Raw genomic sequence first — 23,494 nt, 5'->3', positions numbered from 1 at the left:
CTCAACGCTTCGAAATCAACTATTGACAACATTACTCGGCTAATGAACCAGCAGCCTTAGGTATCTTTGAATTTTGCCAGACTTAGTGTGACAGATACCATAAGTTTCTTAGTGACAATATTTTTCTCGTTATAATTTTTCAATACATAATATATTCCCTACTCACCATAGTAAACCATTTAGCTTTTCGTTTGTTTAATCCATCATATTAGCATTTGCCAGTAGACTGCGCTGGCGCATGGTGTTAATGTTGGAAGTTGTGGAGAAGGGGTGTGTGCTGTATTATATATGTTTGGCCGGCAGTAGGAAATGGTAATTATTGGGATTCTACGTGTATACACGTAGTTTAATTATGTAATATATATGTATATATTTTTAACTTTGAAAAGTGTTCGTGTAAGTACTTAAAGCACACACGTTTGTTGCTTACGTGATGGACAGTTTAATTGTAAATTTCATGTTCACAGATTCGATTCATCCTTATTCAGAACAGAGCTGGGAAAACTCGGCTAGCCAAATGGTACATGAATTTTGACGACGATGAAAAGCAAAAACTGATTGAAGAAGTGCATGCAGTTGTAACCGTTAGAGATGCCAAACATACAAATTTTGTAGAGGTATGAAACCTAAGTTTATGATTTCGCCGAGGATATAGAATGTAACACTGTAGTATTTGACATTCATTCTTGGTTCTTGACCCGTAGAGGCGGAATATCATTGCTGAGGTTTTTCATAATTTTCCTGGCATCCGTTATTAGTTCTTGACATCTGCAGATGAAATATATTTGCTGAAGTTTTTCTTGATTTTCATGAGACCATACATATGCCAGGGCATTGTCTTAAAACAGATTATCAATTACAGTTGTTATATTATTCAGTGCTGCAAATCCTGTTAAAGTCATAAAATATTAAATAAACCGAGAAACATTATTGAAAACAAGAGTAACAGTGGCAACATGGTCTAAGATATGCACGTTTAAGAGTTATTGAACACTAGGATTTCAGGTTTGAATCCTGCTTATGTAATGATTTTGTTCTTCTATGGTTTCTTGTGTAGATGCCTTGTAATGGCACTATCCCCTGTTCATGATGCCTAGGACAGTTTGTCTCTGATGTTCAGTCAGGGCCAGAACACACCAGAAGGTCAAATCCATTACATCTGAGAAAGAAGCGATAATGTCCTCTTATTAGTTTACCCACGTACATATTCATGGAAGGGATCAAATTTCTAGATGAAGTCATAGAAATTGTTTTATTCAGCTCTGGTTCCCATTATCCCTTCCCTGTAACATATATCTTTCTTCCCTGCATGGCTTACTTTTATGTTCAGAGGATGAAAGCACCAGGTTCCTCCAAAATGATGGTACCTGTTTACCAAACTAACCATGTCACATATCAGAAGAGAGTAATCAGGATCAAGTTTGATTTCAAACAAGTAATGTGGTAATTACATCTGTTTACAGTTCCGAAACTTCAAGATCGTATATCGAAGATATGCAGGTTTATACTTCTGTATCTGTGTGGATGTTAACGACAATAATTTATGCTATCTTGAAGCAATACACAATTTTGTTGAAGTCTTGAATGAATATTTTCACAATGTCTGTGAACTTGATCTGGTATTCAATTTCTACAAGGCAAGTATTTAACCGTTTGCCATCCAGATATGATGCATGTTGATTCTGTGTGATTTTAAATTCATGAAGATGTTCTCTGTTACAGGTATATACTGTGGTGGATGAGATGTTCCTTGCTGGCGAGATTAGAGAAACAAGCCAGACAAAAGTTTTGAAACAGCTGCTTATGTTAAACTCCTTAGAATAGCATCTGTTTATTGAGAAGAAAATAATATCTTTGCTTTGAATTGTGTATCATATTGTGAAGAAACTTGTACTTCAAACAATGACTCATGGCTGCCCCTCATTAATTCCAACATTCCATTCTTAGCGTTTATTAGATATAAGCAACTTCTTTAAAATATTTCCTGGTACATGTGTATTGGCAGGTGACCCACGTAATTTTAAAATTTACTGACACATATGTAACAACAGTGCTGCCAACCATATAAGTACTTATATAGTGGTGGGTAACCAAAAGTATCAGTGAAAATAAAAACATGGATGCTTCAAGAGAATGTAATGTTAGAAGGTTTTTAGATATTTATTGTGAAAAACAAAACCAAAAGCATAACTTTGTGGATCTGGAGGTAGATGCTGAGGTTAGGCTATGGGTGTCTTTTTGGAGATACACTTCTGAGGTCAGGCAAAGTAAATTTTAAAGTTTCCTGGGTTTCTCATCAATACATAAATACCTTCTGTTCTACTGTGTAAGCAGTTTTACATTTCAGGTGGGCCCAAGTGACGCACCTTGGTGTATACATATTCAGGAGCTATATGTAAAACTTCTGTGGCAGCAGAAATTAAATGCAACAAACCTTATACTTAGTTGATAGTAATTATCATTTTAACCATTTGCTATTCCTCATCCAGTAGAGTATAGTAAAGTTAGTGTCGTCCACTACACTTAATGTTTGAGAGTGTAGGGATTGATTAGATGTACACTAATCCATCCAATTGAATCATTTATGACATTAGACTTAGAAGCAAAATGACATGGTTTTGTTTTGAGTTACAATTGTCAAATTATTTGTATATTTTTTATTTTTGTCATTTCCGTTTTGAGCTCAATGGGTGAAAAGCTGAAGCATAAGTCATTCCAAATGTTTTAATTTAGTGTGGTTGTGACGTTTCCTTTACTTTGAATACCTTAAGTCACTTGGTCACATGACTTGGATCAGGCTGTCTGTTGGCCGTGTTGTGTTTTGTGGTATTGTTTCTAGATACTGTTATATTCATCCTTTCAATGAACAAATAATCAGTAATCTCTTTCATTTTTGACTCCTTTGAGAGTATTGCCGTTTACTGCTTATTGTATGACAGTATTGAAAAACAAAATAATCACTTGAAGAGTTTATTTTTTTTGGGATGCTAAGCTGTGTAGTCTAGTGAATGTTGACCACTGTGTTGGTGGAATATATCAGTTTTATCTTCATTATCAAAGACTATGCCGAGCAAGAAACCAGCTTGAAGCAGGAAGCAAGCAGATCCTTTCCACAAGTTCTAACCGCTCACTTCTTTAGGCACCTTATGTTGGGAACCACTTATCACTGTCTTCTTCCTTCTGGTGTTGTGGCTCACATGCACCTCTTTCTGAACACCTCCACTGGAGTTACTGCCCTCCTCCTCCTCTTTGTGGATGGCGAGAAGTTAGGTGAGAAGGGAGGAGAATTGTGGTTGTTGGTGCTGGTAGGCGGGAGTCCGTTCCTGGGCTACCCTTAGGTGTCTCGCAAGTAGGGAAAGACGGGAGTATCTGGGTTCTGCGTAGAGATGAGTTCTTATCCCAGGGTCTTATATGAGTCTGGCTCGGGCAGGGCAGGAAGATTCTTACAGTACAGTCACATTCAGCACTTCAGACTTTTGCACTTAGTAATTGTTTAATTCACTCCAGCTCACTGAATACAACAGAATCTATTAATAACACTTATTTGGATTTTAACTTATGATACTTTACGGAAGGGACGTAGTTGTAATTTGTGCCTGACTTGGCCGAAAGTTGGATGCAGACTCCTTGAGGTGGAATGCACTCTCTCTGTATCCTGAGGTCCGTGAACCACAGACTCCAAGAGAAACACACTCCTCCACTTTGCCATTGGTTAAGTTTTCAAACTATAAGTTTCCCTAAATTTCTGAATTTCCAATCATGTTGCTTTGCTATGTGAGTCTGGCAGTTGCTGACCTGATGCTAAGGTTGACAGCGACTTGATGCATTATGATCAGGGGCTGAGGCTCCAGCCCTCCCACTTCTAAGTTATAGCTGTTCCAAGCTGTCAGCTCTCAAATTATCAAAGACTTTCTGACTTTGCTGAAACTGTCAGAATTCCAGGAAAAGTACCAGATGTTACTTCCTGTCCACATAGCAAAACTTGAACTATGTCACTTCTGTGTGTAAGAGTTGGCTATCTACCGGATCTGTTTGTATTTACTTGATATTAACTTAATATAAATGTAATTAATACAAAATAGTCCAAATTATGATGAACGATTACAAAGTATTATGTTTTTGAACATTATCCATTGTCTTTATTTAACAACTGTCCTGTGTATTTTTCAAAACGTTTNTTCTGTGTGTAAGAGTTGGCTATCTACCGGATCTGTTTGTATTTACATGATATTAACTTAATATAAACGTAATTAATACAAAAATAGTCCAAATTATGATGAACGGTTACAAAGTATTATGTTTTTGGACATTATCCATTGTCTTTATTTAACAACTGTCCTGTGTATTTTTCAAAACGTTTCGAAAACTTGTTTTGAAAGATAAACAGGACGGTTTTTAAATATAGGCAAGACAATAATATCCAGAAACATGATAATTGTAGCAATGTACCATCATCACAAAATTTTGATCCTTTCCAATTCATCATTCGTTAAGCATCCTGCCATTCAACGCTATATAGTCAGAGCTACTGTGGGCATGATTAAATAAACCCATAAAAAATACCATATTCTTGCAAGCAGAGCTGCTCGCCGCTTGCTTCACGATGGTTTCTTGCTTGGCCTACTCTTTTCTCATGATGATGGTGGAAATATGTTTCTCTGAAGAAGTTGGCTGACTTCCACTGGACTACATGGTGTTATTTCCTAGAAGATAGAACACTGTACAGTCACCACTGTGAGAGCCTTGCATCTAATTATGACTTACTGCCAGATAGTACAAAAAGAGCACTGTTGCTTTACCCCATACATAAAACAAGCAAGCATATAGGAAGGAATACAAAGATGGAAGATAATAAAAATGACTCATGTACTTCAGTGATATTGTCACTTTCTACAGCTATGTTGTACTTTTTTTTACAGTGCATTACAGGGAGATATCATTTATCATTTACTGTAACACCTCTTCCTGTCCTTGCAGGCACTTCCTTACAAATGTGTACAGTCCAACTATCATCAAGAGCAACCAACACCTTTGCAGTGGAAGAAACATTTTCCCGAAGCACATTTAAATTCTTCTGATGGAAAACTTGGGCTTCAATTGTTAAGGCTCTTCTTCAAAGTCTAGAGCAAGGAATTCTCTGGTGAAGGAACTTCATTAGGTTTTGTTTTCAGAATTGACACCAAGGAAAAGGAAACTATGTACATATTCGAAACAGGAAGAGTGTACTTTGCAAATTAAAAAGTAGTGCACAGTGCAGAATATGGAAAAGGTCAGTAACATGTACAGTGAAATAATGATAGAGAATCAGGTTTGTCTGACTGTAGAAGCTGCCAGGTAATTGGTGGCAATTGTTAAGAACAGTAGACAGAAGCCTAAGGACTGGATGTGGAATTCTGAAGACCAAGTATTGGCTTTGTATGCAGCTGAAGTCCTATAATTCTTTTCCAGACACTACTTCCTCTCCCACCTAGATGACTTTTGCAATCTGCCCATAGTAATGGTTACATATTAAAGAAATTACAGCAGTATATGATTCTCCACACCCTGTGAAGTGTGTGCAGACCCTGTGCCTGAAGTATGATCTGCATTTGAAATCTCACTGAGTGGGAACACATTTTTAAAATATAAGAACATGACAAACCCACTCTGCTTCACCAGGTGTGTAAGCTGATGGACAAACCTGAACACTTGCACAGAGTGCAATGAAAGTGAGCTTGGCTGCACAGCTTATGAACCACATTGTAGCAGTAAGCATTTACACATAGATGACTAGAGGTGAGAAATATTGTAATGTATTCATTATATTCTAATTTTCTGTTCTCAAAGAAAGTGTTAATTAGAATAAATGTGGAAATTTTCCCTAAGTCATCCTCAGAATGTACTTTGTGATCTACAAAGCATCATCATTTATTATTTATTAATCCTGTAGGTCAACATACAAGCAGTGCAGGAGAAATAAAAATGCTACATCAAGGGTATGTGAAAAAATTCTGCTCATAGAATAGAACATTATCAATGATGTGAAGTATGAGATAGAATGAGATGATGAAAGCTTCGCTAAAGAAAGAATGTAATTACAGGTACAGAAGTACTGTAACAACAATCCTCATGCAAAATAGTGTGTGTGTCATTTTTTAAGTTCAACAGATATGATAGGGAATCACATAAATTAGTCCCTTATTTTTAGAGCCTTTTTCAAGCGTGCTTAGAGGCAAATACTTGGCTACAGCCATATTTATGAGAGGCTGATATCCTCTGATAGTTTCAATTGTGGAACATATGTTGACTCAGTGATGATATTGCATTACTGATGTAACGATAACAATAACAGTCCTCATGTAGCTTGCTTAACCAAAATATGAGAATAAGTAGCTGGATCTTCCTGAATGGCGGTACACTCGCCTTTCTTGGACTGTCTCCTCAAAATGGGTGGGTCATTGACACTGCTGCTACCCAACATGTATGGAGGGTGGTGAAAGAGGAATTATGTGGGCAGTAAATTAAAATCAGTTGCAACAAAATTTGTATGTCTGTGTTTGGAATGTGGAAAGTTTTCAAGGAGATTACCTTAGTACGTCTTAACAACAGATGAAATAATTCTTCATTTTATTAATTTTAGGAACTAATTTTTACTGTTAAAATATGTGACTAAAGTAATAACAGAATTCAATGATATATGCTAAACAAACATTTGGGATTATATGTCATATGTATGTGCATTCTGACATGTGACCCCTATTAAAGAAACTTATTCAGTGATCATTAATACCCAGAAAGCTCTGGAGCTAAACCTAGAGCTATAATGTGTAGTTTGAAGGCATTTACACAACGTTTGATGCAGTGGAACGATAAGTATGATTTTATGAAAGATGTTTTTACATGTGTGGGTGATCAGATTCGAAGTCAGGCCATTTGGATGGTTTCCATGGAGTCTACAATTGTTGTCGAATAGCTTTATGCAACTGTAGAATAAGAGGATCCGCAATTTACCTGCAAACGCACATTCATATTAACTCCATTTTAGGTTATGGACTCAGTCTGTACCAGGCTGTACGGTATTTTACTGAGAGAAGGCGGCATGTTTGGTACTTGTAACCTTACCGTAACCTAGAACACCTAGAAGTACTGAAAGGGGGGGAGGGGTTGTGTTACGCGCGGTGCGCGGGGAACACGCATGTGTTACCATTCAATTGTTCAGTTCAGAAGTGTTGTAATGTAATCCTGTTAAAAAATTAAATGTTTGGTGTGGAGCTGGTCTAGGCCACGATTGTGACAGACAGCGAACCTTTAATTTCATCATGGATGTAATAGAAGAAGGGCGTTCGAGGGTCATATTGAAAGAAAATGGTGTTTTAAATGTAATAATCTAGTTGGGGTGGTTTACTATTTTAACATAACCTCATTTCCACGTAGTGGGAATGTGTACTTCATTGTGCTAACTAAAAGATCGTATTGTGTCAGGAGAAAAATAATGTTGTCAGTAAGAATAGATCATTTCATCAGTTTCCTGAATTTATAATTGGATATAGGCGTGGATGTTTGCGGTGGAAAGTGGAGCTTTGAATTCACCACTGCCGTTCATTGTAACCCTTCGGTAGCGACGTTTGGCCCAAATTTTGACAAGTAATGTTGCCACAAGTACGCATTTGGTGTGTGAGAGCTTGACAGCATGGGCACTGCCACGATTTTTTCCAGGGGGTGCAGCCAATTTTCCAAAGCGACGACAACCAGAAAATTTGTACAAATTTATGTTTATGCCTTTTCAAAACTTTCTGCTAACCATTTAGGAGTGTTCAAGATAGAAGAATAATTAAAAACTACCCCCAAATTTTATTATTAGTAGTTGGTATGTTTATTTCTTTTCTTCAGTATCAATTTATTTTTGCCGAAAATCGAAGAGGGGGCAGATACCGATCGTTGATAGGTAAACGAATAATAACCAACAGAGAATACCTTTAATCACAGATCTTGACATAGTTCCAATGACAAGTGAACCACTTACTTGTGCCATAAATACAGGTTTATTAATTATGCAATTGTTTTATGAGGCTTAATCAGCTATTGAGTTTATGAAATTAAATAACTTGGTGGCACTGCCATGATTTTGTTTTTCCACAGGGTGGCAGACACTTTTCCAAAAAAGGGAGGTTCAAAATTTGATCATGTTGGATCTAAGATTACAGAGCAGAGTACTGTTTGAGAAGCCAATAAACTATTGCGTATTAAGAATTCTTTCTCTTTTAACTAATATTCAGTGACATGGTGTAATGTCTGACATAACTGTTCTATGTCCCTTGTATTATCTCAGAAGTCACTTGTATTTTGCAACAGAGATCACAACAGAATGCCACAGTGTAGAATTGTATGTACAGTAGTGATGTCTAACTGAATTTAGGAGCAGAGTGATGTGGCTCAGGTTTCAGCAGTGATTATATTCATTCATTCATTCATTCAGTCATTTATTCATTCATGTTTATTCATCTTATAGATGACGTTACATTAATGCAGGACATGTCACATGATATAAATTATAAAATTAGCAAAAATGCAATAAATTGTTAACAAATAAACTAACAAAATATGTAATGATAGTTTACATCTTGTGTGCATCATTATCCAGTATTTAAGAATATATCATTCATATAGTCTTCAGTTGAGTAGTAACACACATTAATGGGTAAATTCTTCAGTTCCCCTATAAACTGGTTTTTATTTTCAAGTTGTTTTATATTATTAGGTAATTTATTATAAAAGATACAACCAGCAACTGAAGGTTTACTATTATAAAGTTCTAAGTTATGCTGCCATTTATGCTAGTCATTGTTGTTTCTTGTATTGTGTGTGTGGGTGTACTTGTTTATTTACCGTGCAGTTACACTTATTAGTTACATATAAGATGGTTTGTTGTATGTACAATGAATATACTGTTAAAATCTTAAGTTGTTTAAAACTATCTCTGCATGATTCTAAAGGTTTTAGTCCTGCAGTGTACCGTACTGCTCTTTTTTGAAGAATAAAAATTCTTTTAGTAAGTACCCTAGCATTGTGTCCCCATACTACAATTCCATATGTTAGAAAGGGATAGATCAAACCATAATATAACATTCTTCTACCCTTTAGGTCGAGTAGTCTATTTATTATAAATAAGTTGCGGCTAATTTGACTGCAGGTTCTATCAATATAAATGTCCCAGTTCAAGGTGCTGTGAATTACTACCCCCAAAAAGATTATACTTTTAACATTCTCTATTTCCATATTCTTTATTAAAATTTTATATTTATGGTCCTGCCTACATTGCTTTGTCTGAAAAAAGATGCAGTGCGTTTTGGCTGGGGTTATGAATAAATCATTCATCTCAAAGTATTTCTCCACAACTTCAATATTAGTTGAATTTATATATTGGAGTTAATTTATATCTTGCCCCATATTTAGTATTGAAGTGTCGTTTGCATACATTATAGATCTACCTTGTGTTAGGCGAGGAAAGTCATTTATGTATAAAATAAAAAGCAATGGACCAAGGACCAATCGCTGAGGGACTCCACAGTTAATTGGAAGGCTACTCGATAAATATTCCTTCATTTTATTGATTTCCATATGTGGTACTTTCACCTGTTGTGTTCTATTTACTAGATATGGTTTAATTAACATATGTGGAATACCACGAACACCATATTTATATAATTTATCCCTAAGAATGTTATGTTGAATACAATCAAATACTTTTGATAAGTCTAATGATACGCAGTTGCATTTTATTTTATCATTAAAGTTATCTATTATATTTTCAATAACTGTAGCAATAGTGTTATTAGTAGAATTTTTTTTCTAAAACCAAACTGAAATTTATTTAATATATTATGTTTATCTAGGAAGACTGTTAATTGATTAACTATTACTTTTTCCAGAACCTTAGAGAAAGTAGGAACAAGTGTGATTGGGCAATAATTACTTGCATCTTCCTTAGTGCCCCCCTTATAGATAGGAGAAATGACCAACTCTTTTTTTAATATAGATGGAAAAATGCCATCTCTAATTGATGCATTAACCGATTCTAAAAGCATTTACGTTGTATATCATTTTCACTAAACACCTCAGTTCAAGTTTCAGTTTGTGTAAAAGAGCAAAAGCAGGTTATATTGTCATCTGGTAAATCCGTAACCTCTTTATAACAACTTATTTGTAGTGGTGTGGTTATATTAATGGTTATATATTGTGGATAATGATCCAAAAGTAGGCTATTTATAACTTTAGTATAATAGCAATTAGGGCCACGCCATAGCTCAAGTGGTTATTCACTGGCTTCCCACCGTGGTGGCCCGGGTTCGAGCCCAGATCTGGTCAAGTGGGAATTGTGGTGGACAAAGTGGTGCTGGGGCAGGTTTTCTTCGAGGCCTTCGGTTTCCCCTGCCAATCTTAATTCCACCGGTTGCTCCACAATCACCCTCACCTATCATCTGGGGCTGGTACAATAGGCCAGAAATGGCTGCAGTACAAGGGACTTAGTCCCACCCCACTAGCAATAAAAAAGTAATAGCAATTAGCAGGTATATTAGTAATGATTTGAACTATAATTGTTGCCGTACTCTCGGTTACTTGAGTAGGAATATTTATAGTCATAGTCGTGTTATAAGCATTAATGATATCTAATAATTGCTTATGACCACATCCATTTTCCTGGGTATTTATATTTAAGTCTCAAACAAGAATGATATATCCATCTTTCTGAACAAGCTGCTTCAATATATCTACTAGCCTGTCCAAAAAGTATCCGACCTTGGGCCGGGAAAAAAAAGTTTTGTATCTGGGTGGTTCCAGTACCCAATCACCTTCAAAGTAAGCCCCCTGTGACACCACACACTTAGCCCAGCAGTCCTTCCATCGCTGGAAGCAATTCTGGAAGGGTTATTTTGGAATGGCACGCAGCTTCGCTGTCGTGTTCTGTATGATGTTCTCGCGGCTGTCAAAACAGCAGCCTTTTAGCGGTGTCTTCAATCTCGGGAACAGCCAGAGATCACAAGGAGCTATGTCAGGAGAGTAGGGAGCCTGGCAAACCTGTGGAATGCCGTGCTTGACCAGGAAACCCTGGATCAGGTGCGATCAACGAGCTGGGGCGTTGTCATGATGCAGCTGCCAGTTGCGTGCATCCCACAGCTCCGGTCTCTTGCACCGAACTGCATCATGAAGATGGCGGAGGACTTCTTGGTAGTGCTCCTTATTGACAGTCTGGCCTAGTGGTTCGTACTCATGATGCACAACACCCTGGTAATCGAAAAAATAACAGTCAGTATCACCTTCACATTGCTCCGAACCTGTCGTGCTCTTTTGGGCCTCGGGGATGTTGGATGCTTCCATTGTGATGCCTGGACCTTGGTTTCCGGGTCATATCCATACACCCATGACTCGTCACCAGTGATCACAGTCTTCAGGAACTCGGGATCACTGTTGGCGCACACCAGCATTTTCTGCGTGACCTCAAGGCAGAGTTGTTGCTGCTCCAGCGAAAGCAGCTTGGGCACAAATTTTGCTGCCACTCTTCGCATGCCCAAATCCTCAGTTAAAATTGTGTTTGTGGAACCTCTGCTGATCCCAACCTCATCAGCAACTTCATGGATGGCCAAACAAAGGCCCTCCATGATCAGTGTCCACACTTTTTCAATGACATCAGCATTTCGGCTCGTTGACGGTCTCCCAGAACGCTGCTCACTGTCCACCGACATACAGCCATCTTTAAAGCGGTTGAATCACTCTTTAATTTGAGTGACCCCCATTGCATCATCGCCGAAAGCCTGCTGAATTTTTTGGATTGTTTCCGCTTGGGTATCCCCAAGTTTCTGACAAAACTAAGCAGCATTGCTGCTCCAAGCGTTCTGTCTTCTTGAGCGAAACGAGAATGCGATGAACACGTGTTACACCACTTCGCTCTCTGGCAGCCACAGACACATCCAGCAGTGTTGTGAGTCAGCAAAAAGTCATGCATGCGCATGAAAGTCCCTTCTTCCACTACCCTCAGTTTCCCCACCCCTTTTGGCCATTACTTACAGCGAAAAAAAATAAAGTTTGATACTTTTTGGACATATGGTATTAGTAAGTTAAAAAAATCATGTATTCCACCACTTGGTGATCTATATAATGTAATAATCAGGGCCTGGATTTTAATGACCTGAAAATATTTAAAAAATGACCTATAAAATGACCTAAAAATCCAGAAAAATGACCTAAAATATGACCCAAAAATGTAATATGCAGAACCTGGATTTTGATGACCTGAAAATATTAAAAAAATGACAGAAAAAATCCAGAAAATGACCTAAAGGAGAAAAGTAAGAACACTTCGCTTCCATGTTATTCACATTTCAAAAAACATATGAAGAAAGATTCCATAAAATGGCCAAACATGACAAGAATACCCTTAAAAGTCCAAAAATTTATCAAAAAATTACCCCCAAAATGAAAAAATGAACTTAAACCTAAAAATGTCAAAAAAAATGACAAAATTACATATAAAATTTACATTTCTGTAACCAGCAGCTCATATCCGAGATTTATATATTTAAGAGCATCGCATAGGATACAAGGAAAAAAGATGACAAGTCATCAAAATCCGGGCCCTGGTAATAATTATAAGTTTTATCTTGTCACATGTTATTTCTATACCAGTAACCTCAAAAGAGTTTTTTCTATACTTTTTCCTGTAACCCAATTCAAGGGTTTACTTTTCATCATGTTACTGGTACTGTAAATAGCTATCCCTCCACCTTTATATTTTTCCTACAAAAATATGAGACTAGAGTATAGCTTTCTAACATACATTGAGGAATTTCATCCTCTTTGAGACCATTTTCAGAAATAGCTAATATATCAGGGGTAGTACTTTGGAGAAATTCAGTAAATAGTTCAGCTTTATTACTAAGATATTGAGCATTTTGATGTATTATTTTCAAATTATGCATTGGCTTGACTTCCCCAATTGGGAATGACTGGAACCCAAGGGATCCGGTCTTCATTGTTAGTTTCCCTGATTTGGATAACCTAGAACTATTACATTTACAGTGGAACCTCGCTTAACGAGCACCTCCCATAACAAGTAATTCGCATAACGAGCAAAACAAATTGTAAAAAAGTGACTCGCTTAACGAGCGACGTTTCGCATAACGAGTGATGAGAGGGGAAGTCCCGGATTGTGTGCTTGCTACATCAGTCTGTGTTTAGCACTCATTCTGCTAGCGTCTTAGTGTCGCTTGTGATCGCACATTTTTCCAAACTTGTGTTCAGACATTATTTGTGATTTTTTTGTGCAAAGTTGCAAAAATGTCCCTGAAGAAAAAGCTGCAAAAAGACAGCCATAAGAGAATAAAAATAACCGTAGAAATGAAACGTAAAATCATTGAAAAGCGAGAATGAGGTGTGAGCGTGGCTGATCTAGCACGCACATACAATCAGTCTACGTCAACGATTTGCACGATTTGGAGTTGCATTGTGTTTCACAGCAAGAAGTTGTGGAGGAGAGTTTGTCAGAGGAGGAGGAGGAGGAGGTAACAGCAATGCAACAATCTTCTGGCACAATAAGAGAAATGCTGAAAGCATGGAAAACTTGCATCGTACATTGCGATGCATCACCCTAATAAGGCAGTGGCTATGTGCACTACAAATTTATTTAATGATAATGCTATGTCGTATTTTCACCAAATGTTGAAGCGTCGGCAAAAACAAATGTCTCTAGATAGCTTTCTGGTAAAAAAGGATTAGATATGTGTCATAAATAATATAGTAATTATTTTGATTTTTTTTTCTGCAAATCGAATTCACATTCCAGGTTGGTTCATTCCGCATAGAAGTAAAGATGAAGATGATTCACGCTCCTTAACAATGTATATATAATTTTCTTTGAATAAACGTTATACATAAAATTTTTTGAACATTTTCTTGGCATGGAATGCATTATGGTATTTTACATTAATTTATATGGGAAAAATTGTTTTGCTTAACGAGTGTTTCGCATTACGAGTAAGATTCTCGAACGAATTATGCTCGTTAAATGAGGTTCCACTGTAGTTGGTTCTTTTTATTATTACCTATTATTTTACTTATTTCTTGAGTAATATATTCTTTACGTAGTCTGTATAAGTGCTGCCCAAGCCTTGTGTGATATGCTCTGCTTATATTACTTATATCCAATACTTTAACGTTTCTGAATCTTTTACACACCTTGTTTATGTCCAAATTTGCTTTCCTTATTTCCTTATTTGCTATTGAATCTTATTAAATCATGCCTCATCGGTGTATTGAGAACAGCATTTGTACAAGTCAGTGTGGAAAGTGTTCTTTTATACAACATTGATACAAGTCTTTCTTTTGTTTCTAGCAATATCATTGGCACCACCCATAATTATTACATGGTCCTGTGGGCCAAGTACGGCACAATCTCTTACACAGTTTTTTGAAACATCCTTTATCTTAGCACCCGGCTTAACCTCACCAAACACCTAAACATCATCATTAGATTTGTTCAGTGACATAGGTGTGCCACAACCATAGCTATCACTATAAAACATCAATTAATTCTTTTTTTTCACATTCTTTTTTTGACAACTAAGTATTTTCTTTTGTACAGTCTCATCAGCAACATCATTTAGGTGGCAGAATCTGTTACTTGTTGAAACTGAAAACTGTGGAGTCACCTGTTTTCTTATAGATTTACCTTTAGCTGCCTGGCTCCAACCATTTTCGTTTTCATAATGTACCAGAAGACATACTTCTTGCACTCTTTCACTCTGTAAGATAGATATTATTTCTCGCAATGATGATATTTCCTCTAACATGGACAACGTCTCAGTCAACATACTGCGTAGTCATAATCTCATTTTCCGGAGGATTTCGTAGTGAGCATGAAACACAAAGCCATTGATTATCAGGCATTTTGTCTCCATTTACATTGCTACACTTATTAAAATGATACCATTTATCAAAATTATCGCATAGTATGCCATTTTGCACTACTTTGTTACATTTTCCACACTTGTTATCTACTAAAATGTTATTGCATACAGCTGTCTGGCCACCATGTTCCGCCATGTCCATCCCATATAAGCAATAAACATAATTGCGATTGTTATGGATATTTTCCTTTGGAAATAACTTGAATATTATTATTTGTTTGTTTCTTTCTTTCTTTCAGGCAACAGCATGTGACTATCCTGGAAGCTATACTTTTGATGATACATGGAGTCATGAAAAGTTCAAGAAAGTAAGTTAGTATATTCTGCGTACATTTAGTTCAGTCTAAAATGTGACTGTTAATATTGGTCCTTTTTAAATTAAAATGAAATATACATGTATATATATATATTTTATTTCCACCCCAGATTTTTAGTGTCCAAATTGTTAAGTGGAATGAAAGAGAAATGGAATTTGACTTGATTGGAATACATGCAGCCATAGCAAATGCATTTAGAAGACTCCTTCTTTCAGAGGTAAGTTGTCCTTAAACCTAAGTACCATACAGCATACTGGTGGTAAAGAGATAAAGCTCAACACGTTTGGTACCTTGGCCCTCAGTGGAGGTCAACATTGTTCTCCAGTTAATTTAGAAAACATGTATTTATAAAATTTGAAAGGTTCAGTAATAACTGCATGAGATTTAAGGTATCCACAGCAGTGACTAATCTTGTGGTATGTGATGCCATGTAGTCTGGAATGGAATAGTGGTAACTGTCTGTCAGACTGCATGGTGTCACATTACAGAAGACAATACTGTTGCCTGTTACGTAATGGGTACCGCTGTTACTACCGTCGTCTCTCGCAACCTCTGTTTACCCGCTTTGCCTAGCTGTTTACTCACATTGCATAGTGACCAGTGTGCTGGGGCTCGGCTCACTTTGGCTCCGCTTGGCATGTCGCGGCTGGCGGGGAGGGCGGGGCATCATCCATAGCGCAACACGTCACAGTATCTTTTTGCAGATTCCACTAGAATAGAATGTATTAAAAATATATGAAGAATGTTACTTTCTGGTGGTATGTGATTATTATTATTATTATTATTAGAAGAGGGGGTGGGTTTCCCCATGCACCGCAGCTAATAGTCTGTTGTATGTCCCCCTTTGATATTCTACCAGTCACCATACTCTACCGGTACTGGTGCATGCTATCAGCCCCTTTCAGCAACGAGGTCGGCCCTCGGTACCTGATACTTCCCCCATCTACCAGAGGCATTTGAAACTACTTGGGCGGGAAACTTTTTGCCTAATTTTGCTCGGAGGTCTCCTAGAGACATGATCTTTTATGTGCCGTAAATCTACGACATGGGACCCACAGCTTGAAGTCCCTCCTGGAGGACTTGTTCCCTGAATTTTTCCGCTTTTAAAAATTCCACGACCTCCGCCGAGTTTGAACCCGCGTACCTTTATCATGAGGTGGGAACGTTACCCCTAGACTATGGAGGCCGCTTTGGTATGTGATGCTATTTAGTCAGGTAAAATGTTATGACCATTTTGGAGGAACCTGTTGCCTCCATCCTCAGGATAAGAGACTAAGCCAAGCATGGAAAAAGGTATTGATATAAGGAGAGGAGAATAGGACCAGAATCCTGATCAGACCAGTAGGAGTCTGCCAGATGAGGAAAGGAAAAACAACCCTGTGTTTCGGCCAGTGATGGAAGTAGCTCTACAGAACCAGATGGGTGCTCCAGATCAGTGGAAGAGTCCAAGGGATGTTGCAGTTTATTGCAGTGTAGGTTTGGGTATTCCTCTGTATACTCTTGTTGGGGAAAAATAATTATGATTTCATAAGGCACAGTAAATAGCTTCATTGGAAGAAAGTACTCTGGAAATATCATGCAGTGTCTACTGTATTTACCCCTATTTCCAGCCCAGGCTCCTGCCATAATTTTTGTACACGTAGCATCATTTTTGTCTTATATGGACTGTTGAATGAAACGTTTCTAATCTCTTCTATTTTCTCACAATCATTATTTGAATGTAAGATTTGAGGCTTTCACGGCGGTGACTATGAAGAAAGCAGTCTTCTGGGATTTGGCACCGTGTATATGTGGTGTTAACCGACGTTCCAACACCAGTCTGCTTTTACCGGTTCTCACGGTCTCTCCGCTTGCAGATTTCTTATATTTTTTCTTCTACCCTGAAGATGGAGGCGATACGTTCCTCCGAAACGTCGGTTAACACCACATATACACGGTGCCAAATCCCAGAAGACTGCTTTCTTCATTATTTGAATGTCTTGCAAGATTTTCCTTTGTTCTTGATGCCTTCTAGTATGTGGCTGAACTGTCATTTGTTCTGTGCTGTATATAGGTCTGTTTTACTTAATTTTAATTCTTATTTCTTGTTTGGCATCCCTGCTTTATCCATTCTTTTTATATAGACAAACCATTGTAATTGTTTCTCTTCTGGCTCTTAAAAATTATGGATTACAATTTATTATTTAAAAAATGCAATTTCTGATACTGTCATGTTTTTCCCTCAGTACTTTACAAAAATGTCATAAGAGTTGTTTGCATTTCAGTTTGTTTCTCTTTATAAGGTCCCATATTTCTTCCTAAGTGTTACAAACGGTTTAGAATGTACATTATATATTTTTGTTATAATATTTGTAAGCTTCATATTTGAATATGTTCCCATAGGTTCCTAGCATGGCTATAGAGAAGGTGTTTGTGTACAACAATACTTCACTACTGCAAGATGAGGTGCTTGCTCACAGATTGGGTTTAATTCCACTTAAAGCTGATCCACGGTTATTTGAATACAGACAGCCGGGTAAGAACACTTGCAGGCTCTTGCAGTTGTAATGGTTTTGTTGAGTTTTGGTATTACACCAATATCTGGCTCTTCTGCAGTTTCTAAAACAGTTTTACAAACCATTCACTTATTTAACAGTAGTTCCCTCCTCTCCCATCTCCTGCCCCTCCCCTTCCTCACTTTTATATGGGTCATTAGCAACATAGCTTTTTTGTCTCTCTGTGAGTTCCCAAGGTGCTCCTCCTCCTCAGTTACCTTCCATTGTCTTCCTTCTTTTTGAATCTGTTTTTTTCATCATGGTTTTGGTCTTCATCTTGAGCATTTTACTGTTAGGTTCTATTTTTGTTTGTTCTTCATATGTGTCCATATCATCTTATTCTGTTATTTATTAATTTGTCTTCCAGAGGGTTTTCCTTAAATTCTGTCTCAAATTTTTTCATTCCTTGTTCTCATTATTCTGAGTTATTCTTGTATGGTATACATAATTCTTATTTTTCTGAATTTTTTAGGTGATGAAGATGGAACAGAACAGGACACTTTGGAATTTCAGTTGAAAGTAAAATGCACTTGGAATACAAATGCTCCAAAAGACTCCACAAACCCTGATGATATTTACAAGGACCATAAAAGTGAGTGCCTTTGCTATGTTAGTGTTCTTGTAAAAGAACCTCTCTTAATGTAACTGTTATATCCTTTAAAACTTGGTAACACAGTATGTACAAAGAGACATACAACCTGTGAGATTTTAGGGCCTCACTTTTATGACTATGAAGAATTCAGTTTTGTGAGATTTGACACTATATAATTTTTTAAAATGTAGGCAGTGTGCCCCTGAAAAACATTAGTGTCACATCCCAGCAAACAGTAATATTCATTAGTTAAATTAAGTTGTGTCAAGAAGGGTCATCACTGTCAGTAAAGCTAAAGTTGTCCCTGTGCTTACCTAATTAGGCTCTATGCCTTGAAGGCGTGTGGGGGAGTGGATGTATAGATCCACATTTTCTTGACCTCAGCTCTAGTAGGAGGTGAGTGGTCAGCTTCACACCTCTGCTGCTTCCCCCCCCCAAAGAAAGAGCCCACTGTACTCATTGGATAGAAGGCTGGGTGGGCCTCAGAGCTGGTCTGGATGACATGGAGAAGAGAAAATTCGTGACAACACTAGGACTCGAACCCTGACTCCTCGATTGTCCAGCCCATAGTCAGTCACTCTACTGACTGAGCTATTCCAGCTCCTCATCACTGTCAGTGCAAAAGTTTGATACAGGACATCATACTGAGATAGCTCACTACATTTCACAGTGCCACAAGCTGTTAACTTACCATTTGTTCATTGCAATATTGTGATTGTGCACATGTGTGGTTCAGGTGACTGAATGTCAGCTTTTTTTGTTACTACAGTGCCATTACCCCTGAGTTAAAAGTGTGGCCACTAGCCATGTAGAATTTGAGATTTAAAATCTCATATTCCCCAGATGGTTAACTCATACCTTCAGGTCAAAGGATTGTTTCCAGCCTAACAGAGGGTAAAGTAACTACAGAATAAGTGAAACTTCCTTAGTGAAGTGCCAGAAAGTGAAAGAAGATGCATTGTGTGAGGGTGAGATCATCATGTAAAGGAGAAAACCTCTGAGAGGTACATTCCACCCTGTATGCCTCTCAGTTTGTACAATGATCGAAAGATCATTACCATATCAAAATAAATAGTTTGAAATCCAGTTCTTTTCAGTCCATTGACTGCTGTTTAATCAGGTTTAAAGCTTTGAAATAAATTGTATATGTAGTATATTGTTATCTTAAGTTTACTTAAGTTTAATATTGCAGTATATACCAGGCACATGAAGTGGTTGCCAATTGGGAGCCAAGGTGACATATACAAGGCGAAAGATGTAGGACCTGTGCATGATGATATCTTGATCAGTAAGATGAGACCAGGACATGAGCTTGATCTTAAACTTCATGTTGTTAAAGGTATTGGGAAGGACCATGCAAAATTCTCACCTGTTGGTAAGTATTCTGTGGTCAGTTATGCAAGTGCCAGTATCATAAAAGGCATGATATAATGTTGTCAACACTAGCACTGCAATGATAGTGCAATGAAGCCATCAGTTAAATAAAGTCACATGTTAATGACTAGACATGGGATTTGGATTGGTGATTGGATTCATTGAACTCTTACACCTTGTAACTAAAAGTAATTGTTAATGCTCTTGCTAATTCATGCACTCACATTCTAACTACAGCACACACTAAGTTTGTTGTCATTAATTGTTGCCCAGTAGCAGCATCCAGCACTGTAGATTCCTCAGTTTCAGTGTTCAGTGGCTCCTGTCCTTGCTGGCTGGTGACCCTTCTGAACTGACTATCTCAGTCAGAATCAGAGTTACTTTATGACTGGTGGTTTACAGCTGATCAGTTCATTTTGGCACCAAGGCTGTTGAGGATCATGACCAGAGTTTTTTCTGAAGGGGGGAGGGCACCTGAACCCTTGAGGTCATAGTCCTTGTGTAACATTCTCTCTAAAGAGAGGATGGGTTTGTCTCTTATGAATGGGCTTTGCGTTTGTCAAGTATACATATCACACACACATCATGTTATTGAAAATTCTACCTTGTGCACTGTATACAAGTCCTCTGTCAGTTCAGGCTTTGTGAAGCAGGTCATGTCTATCTTGTGTTATGCTACAATGGCAGGACTTGAACGGTCATAAGCTTGACCACCCAGATGATATCGCATATAGGTTCTCAGTATATAATCTTGAGATGGACTGCATAGAAAATACTGCCTGCATCAGTCCCTCTACTGTTGCATGCATATCCATTGCCTAGCAGTAAGTCAAGTATTGTTATATGTTTACCCAAACATCTAGCAGTGGCTCACTCTTGCATTCATCCTGTCACAATATCCTGAGTCAGTGCCATCCCATTTCTGTAATACATCTCTCCTTCACACATCTTAATGTTATCATCCCCTCTTGTGGTGTTGTCATATGTACATTATGTGTGTGAAATTATTTTATTTTTGTTTTAACTGGTGTGTAATGTCTCCTGTGTGGAGGTGGGTTAAAATGCCTGTACTGTAGCCCTGCAAGTCCTAGAAGGCAGTGAAGAGTGAATGACATATCCTGTGTGAATGTGAGGCCTTAGCTTATTTAATATTACGTCACTTGGGTCAGTACTTTATGGAACCAAGTGACTATTTCGATGCCCCCATGTACAAAAGCCTGTGCTTCATTCAAAGCGCAGCATTGCTGAGGGGATAATCAAAATGTGAAGCACAATAGATCACTGTAGATCACAGTGCAAGGGCTGAGGAGGCCTACCCCTCATATATTCATTCATTCATTCATTCATTCAAGAGGGAATGTGGTGCCTGGGGTATAACTGGGCCTCCCTGTCACTGGAGGACATAAATACAGAGACCTGGCCCTCCAGGTTGAGGGTTAAGTGCATGGCTGACCTTGCCGTGTAAAAAATTTTTATTGTGAAATCCTAAGAAGTGAAAACAGAATTGAGGAGACAAATTTGGCATAATCTTCTAAGGAAGGCTGTGGCTCAGAAAGGGCTTTTTGGTAGATGAAGATGGTGTGTAATGTACTGTCACAATTTTATTGGTAATGACTGGGTAATAATGGGTTTGGATTGGATGATTGGATTTATTGCTCGCTCCTTTACACTCACTCATAATCACAAAAACTTACAATGTCTCAGTAAATGATTGTCTAGGACTCGCTCCATTCTGGTCTATCTCTATTCTGTTCTAAACTGTGACTGACTTATCTTCTAGTTTGTTTTCTACTGATCTGAACTCAATTCTGATCTCTTATATAGCATATTTGTATCCAAGTAAATGTTGTTGATCACTTTTATCCATGGAAACATGTTCTGTAACGAGTTGGTTTCCAACAATCCATCCCTACAGAAATGTGTTTGTTACTCATTCCATAGCAATGGGTCTACATGTCACAGTACTGTTACAGCTACTGCATTCTATAGGCTTCTGCCAGAAATAATCCTTACTCGTGATGTGGAGGATGAACAAGCTGAAAGGTTACAGAAATGCTTCTCCCCGGGTGTTATTGGTATTGAAGAATCTAAACATGGTAAGTATATTTATTTTCATTCACTTGATAGTCATTGATACGTAACTTGTTAATAGCTTCATGAATGGGAGGATGGAGACTGGATTCATCTGCCTTAGGACAGATAGTAGTGGCAGCCTCTTCTGAACACAGTAATGAACCCCTGTGTGCCACAAAATGCTGGGGATTTCTTGACCAGCTGAGAAACTTAAATGAAAAACATTTTTCCAAATAAAGTTCACAAAGACTGTCAGTAAAATGTCTGAACATATGCAAAATATATGGAAACTCTCTCTCATTTTTTAGTTTGGGTATTCTTCAAAGATGGCAACTTCAAGTGACATATGAAGATTAATGTAACTGGATTGTGAATGTATGATTGAAATAATTGATTGTGTGCTTTCAGTAGATCTTTTACTGTAATGCTGTGTTTTTATGCAATCCTTATGTTAATTTATACACATTAAATTAAATTAAAATGTTTCTTCAGGGAAAAAGAAAGCCAAAGTTTTGGATGCTAGGTATGACACTTGTAGCCGAAATGTTTTCCGTTATGAAGATCTCAAAGATGCTGTGAAGATGGGCAGAATCAAGAATCATTTCATTTGTAAGTAACATGTTTAAGCTCTGTACTTTGAAACAGGTAAAGGTAAAGATAAAGGTGAAGTTGTCCCTGTGCTTAACTAACTGGAGGTGAGTGGTCAGCTTCACATCTTGGCCGCTTTACCCCGGGGAAAGATTCCCCCCCCCACCCCACTGCTCCACACCCGATATTAGATTGATCAAGGAAAGAGATCACTAAGAAGACTTAGATATAGAAAGGATCTTATGAAATAGGATGTGAGGTTGTGGACTTGATTCATCTGCTTTGATGGGGACCACTGGTGGGTTGTTGTGATTTATTTGTATAGATGCACGCCCCCCCCCCCAAGGATGACCCTATAAGGGTTGAAACATGTAGTGAAACATAAATTCATAAATTATAGTTGTGTTGACAGTGGAGTTTGTGTGATAGTTAAAAATATCTACACACTAAATATTAGTGCATTTTTTATCAATTTCGGTGAACCTCTTCTTCATTTTCAGTCACCATTGAATCAGTTGGAGCATTGCCACCAGATGTCCTGTTTATAGAGGCTGTGAAAGTGTTGAAGTTAAAGTGTCGCATTTTCCTGGATGAGTTGAACCGCGCGTGACACCACGTTCAGGAAAGAAGAAGGAAGTTGTGAGGAGGACTGAGAGACGAGATGACACTTCATAACTCTGTGTCACTAAGAATGTGTGGATTTTTAGAAGAATGTGTAAAATAAATTCTTTTCATTATCCTGTGGTTCATAAATATTTTTTTCTTTTAATTTTGTGAATGTTTTGTATAGTTTCTTGGTTTATTTAATGAAGCTCTCAGCACCATAGCATGTGTGGTGTGAAGAGAATACTGTGAAGGACACACACCACTAAAAGTAAAGGTAAAAGGTAAAGTTGTTCCTGTTCTTAACTAATTAAGCACTATGGCATGAAAATGTATGGGGGAGTGGAGATATAGCTCTATCTTTCTTGACCTTAGCACTAGATGGAGATGAGTGGTCTGCTTCACACCCCAGCTGTTTTACCCTAGTCATATGCCCCCCCCCAAAAATACACATTTGATAGGAAGCTGTATGGG

General features: G+C 37.7%; 2 protein-coding genes across 3 annotated transcripts; both read left to right on the top strand.

The window, feature by feature from the left end:
- Positions 1 to 201: 201 nt before the first annotated feature.
- On the top strand, positions 202 to 2,447 carry LOC111865782 (AP-2 complex subunit sigma). Its single transcript, XM_023854059.1, has 4 exons — positions 202 to 312; positions 468 to 617; positions 1,464 to 1,637; positions 1,723 to 2,447. The coding sequence occupies exons 1-4, from the start codon at positions 310 to 312 to the stop codon at positions 1,822 to 1,824; spliced, it is 429 nt and encodes a 142-aa protein (XP_023709827.1). The 5' UTR covers positions 202 to 309; the 3' UTR covers positions 1,825 to 2,447.
- On the top strand, positions 1,996 to 23,170 carry LOC111865781 (DNA-directed RNA polymerases I and III subunit RPAC1). Of its 2 annotated transcripts, XM_033751958.1 has the most exons (10): positions 1,996 to 2,082; positions 4,978 to 5,269; positions 15,179 to 15,247; positions 15,366 to 15,473; positions 17,639 to 17,771; positions 18,263 to 18,382; positions 19,575 to 19,757; positions 21,730 to 21,852; positions 22,322 to 22,438; positions 22,918 to 23,170. In XM_033751958.1, the coding sequence occupies exons 2-10, from the start codon at positions 5,261 to 5,263 to the stop codon at positions 23,025 to 23,027; spliced, it is 972 nt and encodes a 323-aa protein (XP_033607849.1). In that variant the 5' UTR covers positions 1,996 to 2,082; positions 4,978 to 5,260; the 3' UTR covers positions 23,028 to 23,170. The 2 variants fall into 2 exon arrangements, with proteins under 2 accessions (XP_033607849.1, XP_023709825.1); XM_023854057.2 differs by lacking the exons at positions 1,996 to 2,082; positions 4,978 to 5,269 and adding an exon at positions 7,160 to 7,358.
- The last annotated feature ends 324 nt before the right edge of the window (positions 23,171 to 23,494 follow it).

This window comes from Cryptotermes secundus, unplaced genomic scaffold (assembly GCF_002891405.2).
Source record: "Cryptotermes secundus unplaced genomic scaffold, Csec_1.0 scaffold683, whole genome shotgun sequence".
Taxonomy (NCBI): Eukaryota; Metazoa; Arthropoda; class Insecta; order Blattodea; family Kalotermitidae; genus Cryptotermes; species Cryptotermes secundus.
This window is presented reverse-complemented; position numbering and strand designations above follow the sequence as displayed.

What these genes read in the sequence shown, in the direction of transcription:
- LOC111865782 (XM_023854059.1), top strand. An exon ending in AACATACAAATTTTGTAGAG is followed by an intron (nt 618 to 1,463) that starts GTATGAAACCTA and finishes ATCTGTTTACAG; the next exon opens with TTCCGAAACTTCAAGATCGT. An exon ending in TGGTATTCAATTTCTACAAG is followed by an intron (nt 1,638 to 1,722) that starts GCAAGTATTTAA and finishes TCTCTGTTACAG; the next exon opens with GTATATACTGTGGTGGATGA.
- LOC111865781 (XM_023854057.2), top strand. Translation starts at nt 7,299, where the DNA reads ATGGATGTAATAGAAGAAGGGCGTTCGAGGGTCATATTGAAAGAAAAT. An exon ending in TATTTACAAGGACCATAAAA is followed by an intron (nt 18,383 to 19,574) that starts GTGAGTGCCTTT and finishes TTAATATTGCAG; the next exon opens with TATATACCAGGCACATGAAG. An exon ending in TGCAAAATTCTCACCTGTTG is followed by an intron (nt 19,758 to 21,729) that starts GTAAGTATTCTG and finishes GTACTGTTACAG; the next exon opens with CTACTGCATTCTATAGGCTT.